We start from the raw sequence: 16,311 nt of genomic DNA, 5'->3' as shown, positions 1-16,311 counted from the left end.
ACAGAGCCACGCTGGCAGCCGGCAGCTTTCTCGGGCTACCTCCCACGGGACCCCAGAGAGGCCAGGCCCCTGGACTGGGCTCGGCGGAGGCTGCCCCAGGATGGAGGGCCACCCCCCAGGACCCCCGGGCTGCCGGCTGTCCTCTGAGCAGGGCACAGACCCCGCCGCTCTGAGCCTCTTCCCAGGAGCGAGGGGGGCCTGGGAGACTCCGAGACGGGATGGAGACACATAGCGGCTGAGAGCTGGGGCCAAGCCTGGGCTCAGCGGCCGCCTCCTGCGCAGATGGCCACCCTGGCTGCACATGGCCGCCGCCAGCCCCAGGCAGTGGGACGCTTCGGGGCGCAGCGGGGGTGCGGCTCTCTGAAACCCTGTGCTGCAGGGGGCCAGGCGCCAGCTCTCTTCCCTCTTGCAGGATGTTGGAGGGCTACCCATCCATGCCCGTCTGCAGGCAAGAGCGTGAGACAGAGACCCGCTAGGACCTGTCCCAGACCTAAGGTTCTACCCCTCTGTGACCGTGTCAGAGGCCACGCTATAGTGCCAAGCGGACAGTGGACCTGGGGTTTCAGCCTCAGCTCTGCTGCCGTCGGGGCAGGGTCCTCGCCCCGCCCCACGTCGTGAGGCTGCCCTGTGCGCTGTGGGATTACAGCCACACCCCTGACCTCTCCCCATTCAATGACAGCAGCCCCCCAAGTGACAATCAAAAATGTCTCCATATGTCCCCGGGGGGACAGGTGTCGGCCGTGGTTGAGAGCCCTGGGCCAGAGCACCCACCCTGGGCCTAGTGGGCCGGTGCTTCGGGAAGGGGGACGGTGTTAAAACCCGGTACGGGAGGATCTGCCCCACCAGCGGGGACGGACCTTTGGGGTGGGTCTGATTCTGCTGACTGTCAAGCCCAAACATACTCCCAGGGTGGAGGGAAGCCCAGGGGACACTTAAAGGGCAGGAAATCAAAGGACACCCAGGGCTCTGTTCCACAGTGGAGAGAAGCTGGACCTCCCAAACCGAGGGCTGTCGCCGCAGTCGGCCGCCCCTCCCGCCCCTGCTCTCACTGTCCTTTGGGGGCCCACTGCTCATTAGGCTGCAGATTCTGCTCACATTTTCAAACACCAGGGAGGCTGAGAATCTATTTTCCCAATGAAAGAGTGTTCAGCCTTGCTTTCCCTTCCCCCGTCTGCTTCCAAGTCTAACTGGATTGCTCATGTCATGAATGAATTTTAATCAGATAGACAAGATAAGAGCATTCTCCATAAACATTTTAAAGCAAACACCTTCTTAGCTCACAGAAGCAGCATTATGCAATTAGCCACATACGGTAGCTGGTGGAGGCTTTTGCTGTGTGACAAGAATTTGTAAAATAAACATGCATAGAGCTCACGTAATCAGCGTTTCTACTAAATTATCATCCTTCTAAAACTCACTAGACGTGCTGGGAAAAGTCTGCTTCAGAGAAAAGCCTGGCCCGCCTGAGGCACCCAACCTTTGGGCAGTTTCTGGGGTGACTCTTATACCAGGCACATCCTGATTCCTGGGGAATGGAAGTTGGGGTCCCTGTGGGGGTCAACAATGGGGCACTTGATTGGGGAGCATGTCTGGGTTTGAGTTCTGAATGTGGCATTAACTTAAGGGTCGTCTGGAAGCTGGGGTCTGGGGTTCATAGCCACCGTGGTGCCCTCTGACGCACAGGAGCTGATGGGTGTCTATGCAAATCCCTCAGCTAAACCAGTTGCTTTTCATATACATATTTATGTTTTACTTCACATCTTTTTGAAGGTGAGACTCACCATTAGCTTCTTTAAAGCCCCAGCATCACTCAAGCCTAAGATGCTGCAACATCACAGTTCTCGGAGAAAGAGCATCTCCCCGCACACACTCCCGGGGGCATGTCCCTCCCCACATGAGTGCCTGGAACGCCCAGAGAGCTGCGTAACCAGACAGTGCATCATGCAGCTCAGAGCAAACACGGTCAGCTCCCGGGGACCATCAGGCCATGACCTGGGTGCCAGCCTGGAGCTCCGTGTCCCCCTTCACAAGGGTCCAGGAGCCTTCCTGCCACAGAAACACGACGGAGCAAACAGACACCTCCCACCAACCATCTCCCAGCAACTCAGTCTGCCCAGATGCTATTGGGGACAGACTCTCACTCTGAGTGTGCAAATGGCCCGGAAGACATGTTTCTCGGCTTCCCCAGTAGACAGTGCCGAGCTCTCGCCTCGCCTGGGGTCTGCGGTCAGTGAGGGGCTTGGAGAGCAGACATGAGGAGGGAAAGGGCGAGGTCCTGCCCGGACAGAGGGCGGAGCCGACACAGATGCATGGGGACTGTCCCTGTTCAGGTCAGCCCTTACGTGCCATAGCCGGTCACCCCCTCTCCTGCTCAGGCCCACTGTCCAGGGCCCGACCTCCACACCCAAGACCGGGAAGACCAGGGCTCCTCCAGCTTGGCAGACCATGGAGGAATTCCCTAAAACCGACCAAGCGGTGCCCTCCAGGAAGACACGAGCTGCAGTCTCTCACCTTGACTCCCCGAGGACCTGGGTATCCGATGGGGCCCTGGGGGCCGGGCGGACCCTGAAACCACAGGGAAGACCATTAGCTTCGTCTCCGGCGGGCGCTGCATGGCTGTGTCTGGGCCACCCCTACATCCTTCCAGCTTGCAGCCAAGCTGGAGAGCTAGCCCTCCATGAGCACCTTCCCCTCGTGTGAGCGCAGCGCACGTCCAGGTCAGCCCCTTGGAAGAGAATCCAGGAACGCCTCCCAGCCTAGGGACCTTGGGAGAAATGGGAGAGCTTCCAGCTGGGAGAGGGGACAAGGGCTGGTTGTCCGGGGAAGGGATGGCCTTCGACAGCCAAAGGGCCTTGCTGACCACTGTCCACAGCTCCCCGGGGCAGCTCTGGGCCCGCGGAGGCCGTGAGTGGGAAGGGAGAAAAGCGGGCCTTCGTCGCAATGGGGCAGCAGGCAAGTCCCCATGGGTTCAGGCCACCTGGAAACTCCAAGCAGCCGTAAATCCACAGATTTGGCCCCAAACAAACAGTGATGGGTCAGGACCCTGCATGATCACCCAGTTTCTGGTGGTTACGGTCAGGGCCGTACCCACATCCCCAAGGAGTAACCAAGGGTGGGGTGGGGCTGCAGGGGCCCAGATGGGAGGACCCCACCTGGCCGGGTCCCCTTGGCGCAGACGCCCGAGGAGGGAGGCAGCTGCCCTGCTGGGCCCTTTGTGACCAGGTTTCCCAGGGCAGTCGGGCCAGGAGCCCCGAGGCCCAGCCCCACAGGAGATGCAGGAGCGGCCGAGGGCGCAGCCTGTACCCACCTGGCCTCCTTTCTCTCCTGGAGGGCCTTCTTTGCCAGGGTGCCCCTGTCAGGAAAGAAAAGGCGGGGTCAGTGGCCGCCCCAGAAGGCGGCCTCTCGACATCTCAGCGACCCCTGCAGCCTAAGACGTGAGAGCAAGAACCGGGCCTTCCCGTCTCCTTCCCTCCCCAGGAAAACACAGGCAGAGAGCGGGCTGCCATGGGTCAGGCAACGGAGGGCCCCCCTCCCAGCCCGGGCCCCCGGCCGCTTCCTCTGTAAAACGGGGGCAGGGCCAGGCCAGGTGGGCTCCGGGCTCCATGGGGCGTCGGTGTGACCAGGCGCAGCCCACGCCCAGCCCACCCTCACGAGCCAGTGGGCGGAGATGGCAACAGGACATTTGCTCAAGGCCACACAGCAGCACGAAGCCCTGGCTGAACAAGGAATAACAAAGCAGGGCCAGAGCTCCGGGCATTCCTGCTTCTTGGACTTGTGCTGACCACAGATGTGCCCGCGGCCCAGGGACCAGGAAGAAGGGCAGGGCCGAGGCCAGGGTGGCGGCTACGTCCTGCCCTTCGAGCAGGGGCCTCGGCCACCCCCACAGGTGACACGGATGGGGGGGGAGCAGGGGGAAGGTGAGGGCACCCCCCGACACTGAGGACGCAGAGCTGAGGCCCAGTGGAAGGGGTTATGACCCCTCCATCGCTGCCGCGCCCACCCCAGCCCGATTCCATCCTCAGGCCGGCCCCTCTGGCTTCCCAGGCAAGGGCGGTCACTAGGTTCAACGCCCTTTGAGTCCACGAGCCGAACACAGGTGATACAAGCAGAAAGATAAATACAGCTCCGTCCCCAAGGATTCCAGTAAAAAGAAGCCATGTGGTGTGGCGAGGACGCTGGCAGGGGGTGTCTGGCGGCCGGACTCCCCTCCTGGTTATGCTGGCCCCACTCTGTGATCTTGGATATGTCGCTTGCCCTCCCTGGGCCTCCCTCTCCTTGTGTGTAAAAAGAGAGGGTGGGCTAAGCGCTCTCTCTTCCTAAGTGTTCTACAGAGCTGGCTAGGGTGCTGCTTTTAGAGCGTGGCAGCATTATGGAGACCCAGATCTCATTGAAGAAATGATTTGTGGGTGTTCTGTTTTGTTTTTATTAGTTGTGTAATTGGATCTGATGCTATTGCAAAGAGCCTATCACGGTGGAGCAAGTTGGAGAGTATGGAAGTTCCCTGCGGGGTGGGGTGCCTTCGGGGGACCCGAGGGCACGGGGTGGGGAGGTCCTGGTAACACCTGCCTCTGAGGAAAATCAGGCACTGGCTGGACCACGCCTGCTGCTCTGGCCCATCACACTGCCTTCCAGAAACAAGGCCATAGACCAGCACCTCAGGGTGGCAGGTGGGTGTGGGGTGCTGTTCCCTATCTGCCATATGGGTTTTGGGGGCGTTTACTGCAGTTTCCATCAACCATAGACATTTCTGTTAAGGAACTGGGGGATCTCAGATGTAGGGGGCAGATCCCGCATCTGGTCACTGGGGGAAGTGAGCTACTGCTCCCCGAGGGCGATGTCCTCCTATTGTGGAGGTGACAACCTGCCTGCCCCATTGGGTTGGGAGGGGACCTAAAGGAGCACAGTTGTTTACACAGCAGTCAGGACCGCGCCCCACACAGAGGGACGGGCAAATGTTACCAACTCTCCTAGTTGTTACTATTATTTGAATTTGAAAAGCTGAATTGCCTTAGATACATTTTAAGCTGCATTGACAAAATGAGAGGACCCCCGTGGGGGAAGGCACAAAGCTCACTTACGAAGAATACGTTCAAACAGAAAGAGAGAAAGGAAACACACCCAGAGAAGAGCGATGGACTGTCCCCTGATGAAAAGCCAGCCTGCTTCCCTCTCTCTCTCTCTACTGGTTTGCATTTTTCCAATATTCTACAATGAGCACTACTTTTATCATGGAAAAATAATAAAGCTTGCATTATTTGTATTTGATATTTTCCTCATTAAAAAGGTAATATATGCTTATTGTAGGCAATTAGGCAAGTGGAAAGGAAAATTAAAATCCTTCATAATCTTGCTGCTCACAGCAACTATGGCTTATTGTGGGATACAGTTCCCCTAATCTATTTTCTCTGCAAATATGCATGCAAAATTCGCATCAGGTGATATATTTTTAATTTAATATTGTATCGTGAGCCTTTTCTCATGTCACTGAGTACTTGCTGAAATTCGATTTTTACAGGCTCTGTAATATTCCTTCGAACCATAACTCATTTACCCATTTCTGGCCGTGTGCTATCCGGAATGATTTAACATGACTGCCAGCACATCCGGCTGCTCTGCAACATCTCAGACCTCTGGAAAGGTTTTAAATCCATCTTTCCTTTTGTTCTTAATCAAAACCAAACCAAAGCAAGAAGAGAAACAAAACTCTCTCTGCAAGGCTGACCAGCAATGTGCTGCCTCCAGGGGAGAAAGAACATTTTTAAATCTCTCTTTTCCTGAAAACCCACGTGAGAGCATAGGCTGTTTCTTTAGACCTCCAGTGAGTGTGATGTTGCCTTTTTTATCTTTTACTTTAAGCTCGTTCAGTGCCAAGCACCAGTGCCTGCCCCACATGTCTGCCTGGGTCCACTGCCCACCACATCTCAGAGGATAATGTTGGTTGGGGGAGAGCTGGAGGGTCTCTGAGAGGCATCCTACTAGCTCCTAGAGGTCCCTCTTTCCCCACAGGATCTGGAAGAAAAGTGGTGACTCTTCAGGGACCCCAGTCCTTGGAGACTCCGGTGTGGGGAGGCGGATCCCGGGGCAGAACTGGTAAGATAGCGAAGGGGCGGGGGGCGCTGCGCAGTAGGGCCTCGGGCCTGGCCATTGACGGACGCGTTGCAGGGGACGCTCCATTTACACTACGTCCTTCCAAGAGCAGTGAGAAAAAGTGACACGAAGGACAGACATTCACCTGTGATCAGGGGGTTAACCCACGGGAATGGGGTCAAGGGTCGCTTTCCCTCATTGCCATTTCATTCATTTCCCTTATTTTCCATAGTAAAATGTGTTATTTTGTCGTCAGAAGATGCAATTAGGTGAAAATGTAAATTATAGGACATAAATGACCTACTGCAAAGGATTCGTGGTTTTGTATACAAACTCCCAGCAGTCTAGGAGACCGAGGGCCCAGAGAGCTCACGGGCAGCCCACGTGCTGGTGGTCTGCTGCTTCCAAGAGAGGCAGGACAACCGGGGGCCTGTGGTTCTCAGCCACAAAGACGGGAATAGACGGCCGTGGGTCAGCAAGCCATCAACCACCTGCTGACGTGTTTACCTTTCTTGCTTAGTTTTTGATGACATTATTCAATACATTGCATCTGAGATAACAAATACAGCTAATCTTTGTTTTCTGAAGTAGGCCCTCTATGCCACATGAACAGAGCACTAAAAAACACCCAAAAAACAAAAAGCCTGCAAAGCAGCCTACAAAGAGGATGGCGGGTGCAGATAAATTCGCACGTGCACGCTCACTGTCCGTCTCTTCCCCACTGGTTGCCCCGCTTAGCCAGACTGCATGTGTCTCTGACTCGTTATTTCTAGGTGGTGCCTGATTTGGCTCCACAGCTGTGCGCTTGCACACTCAAACGCGTTTGTTCACCCCCCTTCCCAGTGAGTGATCGCTAAAAATACACTCGCAGCACACGCTGCCCCTCCTTTCAAATGCTGGTGACACGTGAGATCGGTTGGAGCCCAGCCCAGCCCTCCTTATGGTTAAAAATGCAAGGCCGACTTCCGATAATTAAACAGCACACCCTAATAAATAACCAGTTTCCTGTTCCTGCAATCGCCACCCTCTGATTGAAGCATGTTATGAAAAAGCGTGTCCAAAACCCGATAATTACTGAGCAATCAAGCTCGCCATCAAATGGGTCTTCATCGACAGAGCTGGAAGACACAAATGCACCACCGGCCTGAGTGAGGGGATGCAGGAGGTGGGGGCAGTCTGCCTGGGTTCCCTGTCCCCATCCTGAGGGGACACAGGGCAGGCTGGTGTGGAGGAGCGTGGTAGGGAGGGGTACTCACCGGGGGTCCGTCGGCACCAGGCATTCCTGGGAGGCCCGGTTTGCCCAGGGGGCCCTAGAACAAACCGAGACTGTTAGCTTTTGGGGTTCATCTCCCCAGGAAGCCCATGCACTCTGCATGTCCCCTAGGTCACTGCCCGACATTTCTGCTCAAAGTACATCATCTGTAAAGGATGCTCAGAGGTACTGAGGTCCCGCGGGTGACCTGCAGCACACAGAAGGGGGACCTTTGCCCTTTACTGTTTCCTGCAAGTTTTGCTATTGGAATGAAGTCCCCCACTGAGTGAAGGCAGGAGCAGTTCTCAGACGGTGGCCTCAGACCCCACACGGCCCAGTGTCACAGTTTAACAAGCCCCCAGGGGACCATGCTGAGCTGAGCCCCAGGCTCTGCCGGTGCTGGCGTGTTCTGGGTCCCTCCTAGGCATTCAGGACTCAGCAGGTGCCGTTAGGGTTGCCAAATTTAGCAAAACCACAACCACAACAACAAACAAGATGCCCAGTTAAGCCTGGATTTCAGACAAACCACAGAGTTGAAATGTAACTAGACGTCTGTATTTATTTTTCTTCCTAAAGCTGGCAGCCCTCTGCGTGGCTAGTGACTTAATCTAACATCAGTGAATGCAAAGATCTGGGACCATCCCCAGCTGACGTGACTGGTGCATCACGGTCGGAGCCCCCACCTCGAGAGGACGGCAAAAGCACACACCCCAAGCCGGCACCGGCCGGCGCTTCTCTGGGGCCCGCACCCCGCAGGAGCCGAGCTTTCCCTGGGCAAGGTGCACCCAGCAGGTGGGCAGTGGCCCCTTATGCGCAGCTCAGCTGCTCACCTTTTCTCCTGGAGGGCCGATTGCTCCTTGGGGACCGGGAAGACCCTAGGAAGGGGAAGAGCAGGGCACGGAAGGTCAGGGGGCCCGCGGTTCAGAAGCCCTCCCTGCCCTGTCCCGCACCCTCTCCCTTATGCGGGTACTGACTCCGGTTCCAAGTCACCTCCGGGTCGCAGGCCCCTTTGGGCCGGATCACCAGAAGACCTGACCTTCCCGCTGCCCGCGGCCCACCAGCCCTCCCCCAGTCTCCTCACCTGGGCACCTGGATTACCCTGCTGTCCTGGGGGGCCAGGCTCTCCTTGGGGACCCTACAGGAAAGGAAGCAGAGGCACTGAAGGGGGCTCTTGGGGGCAGCTGGGTCACAGTCTGCTCTCACGCCTGACATGAGCCCGGGAGGGTGCCCAGACGGGACACGGCAGGTGGCCCTGGGGCAGGGAGCCTTGGCACCTGTGACACTTTCAACATTGACCCTGGTGCAAGGGGCAGTCATTCGTTTCTCGAACACACCCCAGACACTGCCAGGAGGAAGAGACCAGGAAATACTCTATTTGGCAGAAGATTCCCAGACCACCATGCCACGCAGACTCCCAGTGCCCCCAGAATGGATGTGGCCGGAGACCTGCCCCTTGGTGGCACTCCCAGCACGTGCTCATCCCAGCGGGCAGGGGAGAAGCTAGGTGACGTCCCGCCATGCCTGCACTGCGTGCTCTGGCTTTGGAGTGAACAAGCAGGGACCAGGCTGCACGGGCTGCCCGCACCCTCACCCCCGCGGCAGGGCGCCCGCCGGCCTGGCCCAGGGCCTGTGCCTGCCTCACAGTCTGATGTGGTTCTGACAGCAGCGTATCTCCCCAACCTGGCTGGGGGTGTACTCAGGACGACCGCCATGAGGCCAACCTGCAAGGACCCCAGAGACTTACCACATTTCCTTTTGGGCCTGGCTGGCCGTCCATACCCGTCACACCCTGGATGAAATAGGGAAAAGGAAGATGGAATGTTCAAGAACCCCCAAGAGGAAAATCCCACTCGACAAGCTTGGGCGCCTGCCAGCGTCAGGGCGGCACACCCTCTGGGGGAGGGGACAGGCTCTTTCCCCTGCAAATAAGACCTAAAGGCTCGACCGTACACAGAGCTGCCGGGACCAGATCACAGGCAGGCCGAGGTCCATGCAAGTGCGGTGTAGAGCCAGGTCCAGCCCTGGTCAGCCACCCCCTGGGACACAGCCCCCCATAACTTGGGCTTCTGCTTCCTTCCAGAACTGTCACAGAAGTGGCTGGAAATACTTTCAAGGGAGGACATGTGGCGTCTGGTTACTGTACGTGACCAAAGGGGGCAGTAGTGATGCAGCAGGACCCCTCCTGCAGGCCCCCACCGGCTGGAGAGCTCCATTAGAGCATCACAGCCCTGCCGAGACCTGGCACCAGCGCCGGGCAAGTGTGCACAGCTGTCAGTGTGGTGCGCCACCTGAAGGCCCGAGCGGGTCACGAGCTGGGCTGGGGGAGGGGGGTTCTTGAGGGCAGTGACGGGGACAGGCATCCAAAGGGGTGACAGGACTTACAGGAGGTCCTGGAGGGCCGGGGGGCCCCTTTGGCCCCAACAGACCACGTGGCCCCTGCAAGAGGAAAGAGAAAGGACAGTTCAAACTTGGCCGGGAATTCCATCCCCCGGGCCCTGTCCCCAGGCCGATCTGCAGCCCCAATTGGCCCCCATTGTGCCCAGGTCTTTGCCGAGACACGGGCCTCCACGGCCCCAGGGAGCACGCTGACAGCCCTCCTCGTCCGCTTCATCTCCTTGCCCCACTTCACTCAGCTCTGCCTTGCCACCTCGGCCCTGGTGGTACAGGTGGGTGCCTGGGGTGACGGGGGGCTCAGACGAGGGACAGTGGGCACCCGTGGGGAAAGGGGAACATTTCAAGTCAACTGTGCCTTTTCATGCTGGCTCAGGACAGGTGCACAAAAGCTGTCCCAGCTGAGGCCACATTATGCTCTGCCACGTGGAGCACGTCTACGGCTTTGTCGTGACCCCCCTCCAGTCCCTCTGGGCAGCGATATGCCACTGCACTTCTGACGTCAGAGCCTGCCAGCGTGCGGCGGACGAGGCCCCTGATGGGGTCATCACTACCGAGTGTGCGGAGCTCGGGCCTTTTCTGGGACGGCCACTGCGACAGCGCTCGGTCCTCCCGCCCCTGGCAGCGAGGGGCAGGTGTGTGGGCACAGCCCTAAGGCGGCCCTGGCCCCAGGACGGTCCACAGGATTGAAGAGGTGGCACTGCCTGCCACGGGGAGGATCCTGCAGCCCAAACGCTCACACCCACCCTGCCCACCGCGGGCGAGCCTGAAGCCGGGGCACCTGATTTCAAGTGCCCTTGATTTTGGTAGAAGCTCTTCAGATGCAGCAGAAAAGAAACCCTTCCCACATTCATGGCCACTTTAATGTCCCTCATTATGTTAATACCCAGTCACATAAATGTTTTTTAGAAGTTAATAACCCAGAAGGTATCGCTTAGACATGTGTTAAGGAGAGGGCCGTGCTGATGAATTCTTAGCGGCTAATCAAACATCTAGGGTGTAATTTAGCCCTGAACGAGCGGGCAGACACCGACACCAGGCTCTCCTCCGTGCAGCCTTCTTGATACTTCTCCTCAATTAACACCACCAGACGTGCACTCAGTGTGGACGTGGGTAACAACTGTGAGGCATTTGAAAATGTCCTTTGTACTTGCTTTGGCCCTAAATAGACGTCAGAGTATGGAAAAGAGCTTTCTGACCCCTGCAGGGCCGCTGCTAGAGGGCAGTTTTTGGAAAGCATGGCCATCAGAAAGGGTGGCATACTCCAGCGGATTCAGGCCTGCGAGTGCCTCCGGATGCCCACCACTGACCCAGGACTCCCCCATACTGACGCTGGACACCCCTGTGCTGCCTGTGGTGACCCACCGTGATAGTGGCCTGGAGCCCTGGCCTGGGCTGATCCTTGGGAAAGGCTCAGACCCATTCTGCCAGCACCCCGTGGGCCCTCTTCTGTCCCAGGGGACTTCCTGGGTGGTGCCTCCCTGACCTGTGCTCCGGTCCATCCCTGTGCTGCCGGCCCTGTGCTAAGGAGACACAGTCCCACCCAGCCAGTGGACTTACGGGCTCCCCGGGCAGCCCTCTGGGCCCGACTTCTCCGTCGTCACCCTGTGGGGAAGAAAACAGGTGGGATTTCAGGGACAGACTCCAAAGCGGGACAGACAGGTTTTCCCTTGACTGTGCAGGCAGACCGGGGCGCTGGTTCAGTGGGTGCCGGCCGGACAGCTGGGACGTCCTCAGCCCCGGAAGCTGCAGGTGAAAGGTGAGGCCCAGGCCTCTGGGACTCTGCTCAGGGGCTCACAAACCACGGCTCCAAAGGGGAAAGCCGGGCAGAGGGAATCATGGGCTCAGAGGGCTTGCTCACCTCGGATGGTAATGAGATGAAGGACAGAAGAGGACAGAGACCAGACAAAGAGTAGATGACAGGAACATGAGTGACAGCGCAGCGCGGAGAGGAACCGGGAGAGTTACCAGACCCCCTGGGCCGACGCCAGGGGCCTGATGTGCCCACCGGCGTCCCAAACACAGCGGGGAGCAAACCAAGGGGGGGCTTTCCTTCTGGCTCCGGGGGGCAGTGCAGCCCCGGCCAACTGGTTCCCGGTCAGGAGATGCCCGTAAGCACTTGGCTCACAGCCTGGAACTGGGCACCACGGCCGTCTAAGGGGCCCGCCTCCCGGCCAGGCTCCCACACTGGGACAGCGGCGTCCGTCCCTTGCCTGCCTCCCCAGCCATTCCGGGCTCTCGCCACCATCTCCCCATCCCAAGCTCCACCACCTGCCGCCTCCGCCAGACCCCCGTTAGGACGACGCCATCCGAGACACGGACTGCAGAGCTGCCCGGCACCCCTTCCCCTGTGGGGCGGTCTGGCACCATCTCCTGGAGTCAGAGGCGCTCTTTCTGAGGCCTGGGGCAGGGGCCCGCCTCTCCTGGACACGTCCAGCTCACCACCCCCACCGTGCTCTGCTCACAAGTCCTGTGCAGCGTCTACGTCCCGGCCCGGGGCTTTGCCCACCGCAGCCCCTCCCTTCCTGCCCTCCACACCAGGTGGCCTGTCTCACAGCCACCCACGATCCCTGTACAGTTTTCCTGCCCAAACCCTCCTAGGAGCCAGCCAGGCAGGTGCAGCCAGGGGCCCACACAGCACATACCCTTTCTCCGTCGTCTCCTGGAAGTCCTGGTGGGCCAGAGGGGCCAGGGTCACCCTAGGAAGTCAGCGAGGTCAGTGTCAGCCCCTCTGGGGCAGGTCATGCACGGCTCTGCCAAGGCCCCCATTCCTCTTGCTCTAATTCTAGACTCAACGCTCAGAGTGTCTGAAAACTTCCCTGGAGCCACAGAAGATCCCTCTGGATGGCACACGCCGGCGCGACTGGGCTAGCGGCTGGGGAAGCGCTCACCCGGGGCACTGGGCCCTGGAGGCGGGTTTCTAGACCAGGCATGCAGCGGGGCTGGGCTGGCGCCCCAGGGCACTGAGGCGGAAGCAGGGGCGCACCCCAGGCCCGCACTGCCCCCCGGAGAGGGCCACCGCCCTGGATGCTGAGTGCCCTCGCATGCCTCAGTCAACAGACTGGCCCTGCCCCTGCCCCTGCCCCAGGGGCTGCCTCATCCATTTTCACATGATGGACGGAGCAGCTTTGATGAAATTGCAGCAGACATTTCTCAATGCATCATGAAAGGGGATAGATGAACCTTAGTACAGAATCGGCACATGAGTGTGCATGTGTGTGTCTGTGTGCACATGTGTACACGTGCCTGCACATCCAGAATGTGCCAAAATATAAGAAGCATTGTCTGCTTCAGAGAAAATGCGGGAGGGAGAAAACGTCCAACAAGCTGTGAAGGCCGCCAAGTGCAGACCACCTCAAGGGGATGGGAACTCCGGGGCCGGCCCCCGGCACACCCACCCAGCCTTCTTGGTGGGGCTCAGCCACTGGGGACTGTCCCCACCTACTAGAATCCCCCCTTTACTGGTGCACGGGGCGGCAGCTCCCAAGTAAGCTGGCTGTATTTCCTGAAGGCTCGAGGGGCCCATTAAACAGGAAGTGCGCTCCTAAAGGGAAGGGCTAGTCCTGCAGCGTCGATGTCCTTCTGCTGAGTGGACCCAGCCGGCTCCTTCCTCATAAGCTGCAGAGAGGAGGCCCGCTCGCTCGGGCTGACTTCCCGTGAACACAGGCATCACACTGGCGTTCACGTGCACCCCCTACTCCACACGTTTTCTTCAGTGGCTACTTTGGAATCGAGGGACCCACCCCCACACACGAGATCGAAGGCTCTGGAAGGGCCTCCAAAAAGTGTGTCTGCTGCACAAAATGCGGTGGGAGCTTCATGCCTGCAACTCTCAGACGGGGAGGACTCACCCTGTGGCCCTTCTCTCCCGGCAATCCAGCCAGGCCGTCAAAGCCGCGGTCGCCCTGCAAGGACAAGAGGCTGCTCAGAGACAGGCCTGCCCCAGCAGTCGGACGGCCCTTCCTCGGCCGCGGCTCGGGCAGCGACCTGCACCTGGGGCCTTAAGAAACCCGCCCCTCGGCGCTCATTCTGCCGCCTGGGTCTGTATCCCGGCTTCTCCCCCAGACAGCATAGCCGCCGACAGAGGGGTGGCTTTTCTCCCGGAGCCACAGACTTGGAGCCGCGCTGGCACAGAGAGGGACGTGGGTGCTCGGGGCGGCTGTAACGCTGGGGGTGCCATCTGCTGGTCTGGCTCTGCCATTGCATCCTCAGTGCCGGGAGCCCTGCCCGGCACACAGTAGGGACGTGTGGCAGACGGACTGGTGCCAGCTGGCCCTCGGGCGCCCTGGCTCCTGGCCACCCCAGGCTGCCCCCTGGAGCGCAGGCTGAGCCCCGTCTCAGGGACGCTGCGCACCCAGGGTGAGGTCAAGGGTAGGCAGCTCAGGCCTTCCAGACTCTGATGTCAGAGGTCGTGGTCGGCTGAGAGGGACTCGGTGGGCCTTTCCTCTCCTCCTCTCCCCACAGCCGGTCACTGAAGCCCAGAGCCCCTCATTAGCTTGGGATGCCCGGGGAGCCCCTGAGCGCTCATCCGCGCGGACAGGTGCGGTGCACACCTGGCGGTTTGGGTGACCTATCCCCGCCCCCTTCCAGTGAACAGCGTAGGTCTCCTCCCTGCAGGCCACCTTCCCTCCGGCGCCTCGCGTGGCCATGGACAGACCCCTCCGGAGCTGAGAAGCAAGGGTGTGCCGAGGACGGGGAGGCTTCGGGCCAGTGTCGGGGGCAGAGGGATGGCACGCTGGCCCACGGCAGCCGGGAGGGCGGGGGCTTCCACGGGCTCCGGCTGCAGAGCTCGTGTCCATGCACGCGTGACGGCTGCAGTCCCGAGGGGCACGGGTGCCCAACGCTGGACAAGAAGACGCCCCACCCGAGCACTGTGATCTGACCACCTCAAGGCCGCGTGTTCCCTGCATCGGCCCCTGTGAGCCTCTCACGACACACATGGCTCCTGCGGCCGCGCCTCTACCCTTGTTGTGCTCACCACCCACAGATGGCAAGGCTGCCCCTCTAAGCGCGCCGGCTGCAAGGGCCACACCTACTGGTGGAATTCGCCCCACCACCCATCGTCCTGTCAACACGCCAGAGAGACTGATCCTGGCCCACCTTCCTCAGCCCAAGGCCTACCCCCAACGGGCGTAAACATCACGAGAATTAGTTGTCATCATGGACATTCTCATCACACAACCTGCACGTCGGCTGCATCACCAGCACGATGACAGTGATGGCCCTGGACAGGGACACCAGGACGCAGCGAGTGTGGCCTACCTTGGGGCCAGTCTGTCCAGGCATCCCTCTTGCTCCGTCACTCCCAGCTCGCCCCTGGAATAGAGGTACAGTGTCAACACAAAGGCATGGCCAGTTCACCGAGACCCTGGAGCGGTGGCTTCCTGGGGGCCAAGCGTTGTCCCACGGCCCCGTGTGCTCAGGCCAGTGCAGAGGACCCAGACAGGGGCCAGGGCTACCGTATGCCTCACCACCTTAGCTGCCAGATGGAGATAACGACACACACCTCTCTGTTTGGAGATGGGGCAGGTGAGGCTGCTCTGCAGCAGAGCAGGTAAAGAACTGGTTGGTCTGCGGGCTGCAGGTGTACGACCCAGGAGAGACCACGCCTCGGACGTCAATACAGAACACACGTCCTTCCCCGCCTTTGGGAGTCAAAGACCGGAGAGCACAGGGCAAGAGAGAGCAAGCCGCTGGTGTAAGTGCAGCTGGCCAAGGAGGAAACGGGCCCCAGGGCGGTGGCTTGTCTCACTAAGGCCACACAGCTGCCCAAGGCAGAGTCTGCCCTGTAAGCAAAACGCTCCATCCATGAGGGCCGCTCCCATGGCCGTTTTTTCCAGCTATGGAAATAGCCGAGGACAAGTCCACGGTCCCTCCTGAGTGGCCCTGGGCTGAAGGGCAGGGCCCGGACCTCCCAGGGCCCACTCTGCAGGCCCTGCTGTGCTTGAGGCTACCAGGACGGGGAGAGGCGTCCACTCGCTAATGAGAAACGTGAGCAGCCCAGGGTGAGGAGCTGGTCCAGACCAGCCACCTCCCTCTTTCCCGTGTCCTGTGGGCACCTGATCAAACAGGACCATCGCCCGTGACTCAACGCCAAGCTGAGAACATGCAGACAGAAGCAGCTTTTGGTCTCAAAGCACAAGAAAGACAGTGAGGGCGGCAGCAGAGAACCCCAGAGAGAAAGAAGCCTGGGGCCCAGGCAGCAAGGGGATGGCCTGTGCTCCCCAGGGTACAGACGGCAGGGGACTGCCAGGGATGACACCTCATCTCACAAAGGGCACCCACCCCACACGGCTCCGGGTGAAATGGGGAAGCAACACCAGAAAGGAGGGACCAACGGGGAGCCCCTCCCCAAATTTCCAAATACAGCTCAAGGGAAGCTCACCAGGGAAGTTCACATGGCTGCACTACAGAGAGCTGGCGCGTGCCCCAGGCTCTGCGCCCTCCCGCCACCCGCGCCCCCTCCAGAGGGCCTCCAGGCACAGGTCCCCCTCCGCGTGGATTCATGGGCCTGACCAGGCGGCTCTGTGACTAGTCCCATCCTCAAACACCCCTCCTGTCTTCTTTTTTTACCTCGCCCC

General features: G+C 59.5%; 1 protein-coding gene across 8 annotated transcripts in view; it reads right to left on the bottom strand.

Annotated features, from left to right (window-relative positions):
- Positions 1 to 16,311, bottom strand: part of COL5A1 (collagen type V alpha 1 chain) — a 151,050-nt gene that overhangs the window by 52,510 nt on the left and 82,229 nt on the right. For all 8 annotated transcript variants that reach the window (XR_005027954.2, XR_008996686.1, XR_008996687.1 and 5 more), the window contains exons 17-27: positions 14,993 to 15,046; positions 13,582 to 13,635; positions 12,376 to 12,429; positions 11,291 to 11,335; positions 9,722 to 9,775; positions 9,084 to 9,128; positions 8,421 to 8,474; positions 8,170 to 8,214; positions 7,344 to 7,397; positions 3,308 to 3,352; positions 2,512 to 2,565 (exon numbers count right to left, since the gene is read on the bottom strand). Coding sequence is in view for 5 of the 8 variants with exons in the window: in XM_036901442.2 (XP_036757337.2) it covers positions 2,512 to 2,565; positions 3,308 to 3,352; positions 7,344 to 7,397; positions 8,170 to 8,214; positions 8,421 to 8,474; positions 9,084 to 9,128; positions 9,722 to 9,775; positions 11,291 to 11,335; positions 12,376 to 12,429; positions 13,582 to 13,635; positions 14,993 to 15,046 (558 nt within the window). In the remaining 3 variants the exon portion in view is untranslated. The remainder of the gene's footprint in view (positions 1 to 2,511; positions 2,566 to 3,307; positions 3,353 to 7,343; positions 7,398 to 8,169; positions 8,215 to 8,420; positions 8,475 to 9,083; positions 9,129 to 9,721; positions 9,776 to 11,290; positions 11,336 to 12,375; positions 12,430 to 13,581; positions 13,636 to 14,992; positions 15,047 to 16,311) is intronic.

The sequence above is a fragment of the Manis pentadactyla genome, chromosome 3 (assembly GCF_030020395.1).
Source record: "Manis pentadactyla isolate mManPen7 chromosome 3, mManPen7.hap1, whole genome shotgun sequence".
Lineage (NCBI taxonomy): Eukaryota > Metazoa > Chordata > Mammalia > Pholidota > Manidae > Manis > Manis pentadactyla.
The sequence above is the reverse complement of the archived record's forward strand: the minus strand, read 5'-3'. Positions and strand labels throughout refer to the sequence as shown.